Here is a 5499-nt window from a genome sequence, read left to right as displayed (position 1 = left end):
TGATAACATTTAAAAGGTTTGGGATAATATTTAGATTCTTAGTTTTAGTTTCAAGGGTAAAAATGTCTTTTAATAGTTGAACAAAAATTTATTTAATAAACCAATGGTGCTTAGATAATTATATGAAACACATGGGGGTTAAGGAAATATTTCCCTTTTATTAAAAATTAGAGGAATAAAAATTGTTGGCCGTTCAATTTATTCCATTATTTAATTTAATTTATGAAAGTTGACGAGATAATAATCATAAAAAGTCTTTAGCTGAGCTTTCAAATTTATGGTAAACTAAAAGAACAAAAAAGGTTGGGCCATCAATTGATTGAGATTGTTAAGACCAAAATAGTATTTGACTTGTGATTTTAAATATCAATTAATATATAAATAAATTGATTTAAATCAATAATTACTGCCATATCATCGTCAGTGATCCCTTTTTATATAAAATTTTTAAAGGCCTAATAATTTCTATTAATATTTTGGCAAATTAGTTAAGAAAAAAAAAAACTAAAATTATTTGTCATCCCATTTATTCCACTGCTTGATTGATGTTGTCATGACTAAAAAGAAAAAGTTGACCCCTTAATAAAAAAAAAAAATTGAAAAATAAACTTTGTTCTTCTATATAGTCTGATTAAAAATAAAAAATAAAAAAATTAATTTGACCTTTCAAGTTTGAGGTAAACTAAACAAACAAAAACTATTGACCCAGTAATTGATTGAGATTGCTATGACTATATTAAATAGTATTATTGGCCGTCTAATTTACTCCATTAGTTGATTGAGATTGTCATGACTAAAAATACAAAAGTTGATAGAGATTTCAAATTTAGTTCTATATAAATCAACACAGAAAGGGGAATAAAGAAAAACTTGAAACTGAGTGAACAAGCAAATTGATAGGTGTTGAGACTTGAGAGAGAGAATTGTTATAATGGAAAGAGTGTTAATTAAGTTGTCATTTTGGGTTGTATTAGTTTTGGTTCAAACATCTAGATTCAATAGTTGTTTGGAGAATGAGAGGATTGGTCTGTTAGATTTAAAGTCCTTCATAAAAGAAGTCAGTGATTTTGAAACGGAAAAAATTCTTGTTTCATGGGTTGATGATAAAATGTCTAATTGTTGTGATTGGGAGGGAGTTCAATGCAACGCCACTACTGGACATGTCATCAAACTTTCCTTTAATGATACAAGGCAATTTAGTCATGAATATTATTCTCTTGATAGACTTCCAACTCTAAATTTATCCTTGTTTCATCCTTTTGGAGAGTTGAAAAGTCTTAATTTATCTTTCAATTACTTTAGAGATTGGCATGAGAATAAAGGTATGTATATTATTTATGTAATTAGCTTAAAATATATGCTCCAATTAGATTACTTTTGCAACAGTCTAGCAATATATATTTATTTATTTTTATAACTTTCTTCATAGTTTACATTTAGTAAATGGGTCATACAAAAAATTTATGTCATTGTTGACATCCTTAATTAAATTACAAAACATGCTTATTAATTTGTTAATTAATTGTAAAAGTATTGTTTTGATGTATAAAAATAGATTAAATAAGCTATGCAGATTATTATGAGCTATATATGTATATTGATGCATTAATTGTTTTTCTTTGAAAAATGAATAAATATGTTGAGTAAATAATAAATATCTTGAGTCAATAATGTATTGACATTACCTTTACAGCATATGATGGCTTCAGGTGTTTGAAACAACTCAAGATCTTGGATCTTAGTTACAATTACTTCAACACCACTCTTTTACCATACTTGAATAACCTAACTTCACTTACCACTTTGGATCTTAGTTTCAATAATATGGGAGAAGGTTTGAAATCAGCCAAACAAGGTATATTTGTTTTAAGTATTATTCTTTAATTTCTTATTAATTAATCTTAATCTTTTTATTTCTTATTTTAAAAAAAAAATAACTCATTTTATTAGTGTAGGTATAAACTTAGGGGCTGTTTTTCTTTTTCTTTTTTTCTCTAAACACAAAAACTTAGTAATTATTAGATAATAATGTATTTTTAAACTAATGATGTTTAAATTTATACAACCTTATATTAAATATATTAATAATTAATATTATAGAAAAGAATTTAAGTGATAAAAACAAAAGAGTATATTTTTTTCCTCTAATTATGGTGTATTAATAGATTTATAATAGAACAATAAAAGAAATAATATTACAATTTGTTCAATTTTGTTTGGGTAAAAATTACTGTTCGAATTTGTAAAGTTTTAACCAGTTTATCAAATTATTGCCATCTTTTTATCACTACTCTGAAATTTTTGAGAACGTATAATAAATTTTTGTCTTTCAATTATTGATTCCTATATATGATTTTTAACTTCTATTTATCTTTTTTTGTGTGTGTGTGTCCAGGTTTAGCAAATTTGAAAAACTTGAAAATATTGGATTTAAGTTTTAATCATATAAATGAATCTATATCAAGTCTACCTATGTCCCATGAAGCAATTTTTATTTTTTATTTTTAATTATTCAAAGTTAAAAATTCTAATTAAATTGGTATATAGAAACTTCACCTTGATATTAGAAGATTTTCCTTGCATATATTATTAATCATTTTCTTGAGATATATTTTTTAAATAGTTTAATTAATTTATGATATTGGAATTGGGTTCATTTTCCTAAATTCTCTTCTAAGTGATTAAAATTTCGTGTTTGATGGCATATAATAATTTACAATTTTTATATAATGATATGATTGATATATATAGTGACAAATCGAAAGATAATATATACTAATATTATAGATAAAATTCTAAATGTTCATGTTGGAGTGCCCAAATATTTTAATTTTAAATTAACGTTTTATATATAAAGATAATATTTTCTTAAAATCAGTTTCCTTTTCTTAAAATTTTCCATCAATCTTGCTTTTAATTAACTCTAAATCTCTTTTATTGTTTGGCACAGGTTTAGCAAATTTGACAAACCTAAAAGTATTAAATCTCTATGGTAATCAAACAACAACTCTCTACAAGCCTAGGTATCATTCTCATTAAATTTTTGAGAACACTCTTGCATATGAAACTTTGAATAAAAATTAAAAATGAAATTTTCAATTTAAATCTAATGTTTCTTTGCACAGGATTAAAAATGTTGAGAAACTTGCAGAGTTGGATTGATAATGAATGGAATGAGCGCTCTCTAACATTGCTAGTAACATAACCAACCATCAAAATATGAAGTTACAATCATCTTCTCAAATGTGCTTCAATATATTTTAGATATTATTAATTTTTACTTGGTGTATTATTTGGAGATGTAGTCATCTACTTTTTTTATGTAATTATTCTATTTGCTTAATTTTTAATTATATTTCTTCTTTTTTCCTTGGTGCAGGTTTAGCAAATTTGACAAACTTGAAAAGGTTGGATCAAGTTATAATCAAATCAACACTTCTCTAGCAAGTTTAGGTATGTAGCATTTAAAAATTTGCAAAAAGTTGCGTTTTATGCTATAATTAGAGGCATTACTTCACATAACTTTATTTAAAAGATTTTACAGGCAGTTCAGTAGTATGGAACTATACAAATGAATTAATAAAAAAATAGAAGAGGCTATATTACCAATTAAAGAGATTCTGATGCCACACCATTCTTCCACAAGCACCGCCCCCTCCTGGTGACAATCCCCTCCTGTCGCCCCTTCCTCTTCACCTCCATACCCACGCTGTCGCATAACCCTCCACCACCGTCCATTTGCACCAGCCTGATAGCACCAAGCCAGTGCGATTCCGGAATCAATGTACTTAAACCATAACCACAACAACAAAATCTCAAACTAAACATTATATTAACCCAACACAACAACATGTGCCCCAAAAAACCATCAAATTACCTTAAATGAACAAATCCATGAAAACTTAAACTAATAGTGAGAGAGGGAAAAACAGAAATGAAGAGAAAAAGAAAATAAGTTAGATGCTAGAGTTCGTAGTGGTTTCGAAAGATGAGAAGGTGGGGGTGCGCTAGGGGTTGTTAGATTTTGGGGAGGAGGAAGGTGCGCAGAGGTGTGAATTAGAAAATATTGGGGGTGAGAATTTTGTGCGGTGGGGTGTGGAAGGATAAAAGGGGTGTGCAATTTTTTTTTTTTTTATTTTGATTTTTTTTTTCTAAATTATTAAAAACTGTTATTAATTTTTATAACTTTTTTTATTTTATTTTTATAAACTTAACTTTTTTTTATTTAATAACCTGATTTTTAATAAAATAATTTTTAATAGAAATTGAAGATAGGAGTTTAAGTGACTAATTCCAAGTTAAAATGAGTATTACCATTTTTTTATTTGGGTTGGTAAGTAATATTAACTTTATAATAAAATTTGTCAGACTAGACTGTAAAAATGTCTTTTAACCATTAAAACTACGATAAATTTAATAATGGGTGGGAAAATGTAGATTGCGCCAAACTTGGGGTGAGAAAATTCATTCACCCTATTAAAATATTTGAAAAACTTAGAAGTAAGAAGTTAGATCATGTCATATATAAAAATGAGTGAGTTAATAAATAGATGACATTACAATCACATAACAAATATATCAATAGTAGTTTATTAGTTGCCCAAGGCCCATCAAATAAGTAGTAAGAGTTATATTTTACTTTCTCTCTCTTTCCATGAGGTTTAATTTGAAAAACTTGGAAGTTGAATATTGTATAATGGACTAGCGAGGCTCTTAATTCACTAGGTAACCAATATTGTCAAAGTTACAATCATTTGGTGTTTTCCTACCTGCTTTTTCAATTCTATTCTTCTCTTGTTTTGTGTTTTTGTTTTTATTTGTGCAGGTTTAGCAAATTTGACAAACTTGAAAAAGCTTGGATCTAAGTGTAAATCAAATCAACACACTTCTCTAGCAAGTTTAGGTATGTAACATATTGTATGCTATAAATATCACACTTGAAAAAAAGTATAATTACAAGTACTCTTGCATAAATAAAAATTAAAGATGACATTACAAACATACAATAATTTATTTAAAATTTTATATAAGTAGTTTAGTAGATGGTACTACTATACAAAGATTGAAATATTATCATTTCGCATGATTACTTCTATTGTCCTATTTCATTTCTCATCCAACTCTCTTGTGCAGGTTTACAAAATCTAAAAAACTTGGAAGAGTTAATATGCATAATGGAATGAGCAGTGCTCTTACTTCGCTAGTAACTTAATGACAACATATTGTCAAAGTTTTAGATCGAAATCTTCATAAATACTTTAAAAACTTTAATTAAATATGTTAATATTGAAATTTTTATAATAACTTGACTTTTAAGTCTAAAGTGGTTTTTTTGAAAATTAATCAAATTACTTGTATTTTAACTGTTGACTCAATTAATCTTTGAGATAATAATTATCTCTTTTTTCTATATTTCCTATTTGATTTTTAAATCTATTCTTTCTTTTTCATTGGTGCAGGTTTAGTAATTTGACCAATTTGAAAAGATTGATTAAGTGA

The 5499-nt window shown here is 26.5% G+C and overlaps 1 protein-coding gene across 1 annotated transcript; it reads left to right on the top strand.

Moving 5' to 3' along the window:
* Positions 1-885: 885 nt before the first annotated feature.
* Positions 886-3162, top strand: LOC116108210 (receptor-like protein 14). The gene is made up of 4 exons (XM_031394475.1): positions 886-1322; positions 1694-1855; positions 2951-3023; positions 3126-3162. Exons 1-4 carry the CDS (start codon positions 932-934, stop codon positions 3160-3162), a joined length of 663 nt encoding a protein of 220 aa, XP_031250335.1. The 5' UTR covers positions 886-931.
* The last annotated feature ends 2337 nt before the right edge of the window (positions 3163-5499 follow it).

This window comes from Pistacia vera, unplaced genomic scaffold (assembly GCF_008641045.1).
Source record: "Pistacia vera cultivar Batoury unplaced genomic scaffold, PisVer_v2 Contig557, whole genome shotgun sequence".
In the NCBI taxonomy this organism is placed as follows: Eukaryota; Viridiplantae; Streptophyta; class Magnoliopsida; order Sapindales; family Anacardiaceae; genus Pistacia; species Pistacia vera.
Note: the sequence above shows the minus strand (reverse complement) of the source record. Positions and strands in the feature narration are given on the sequence as shown.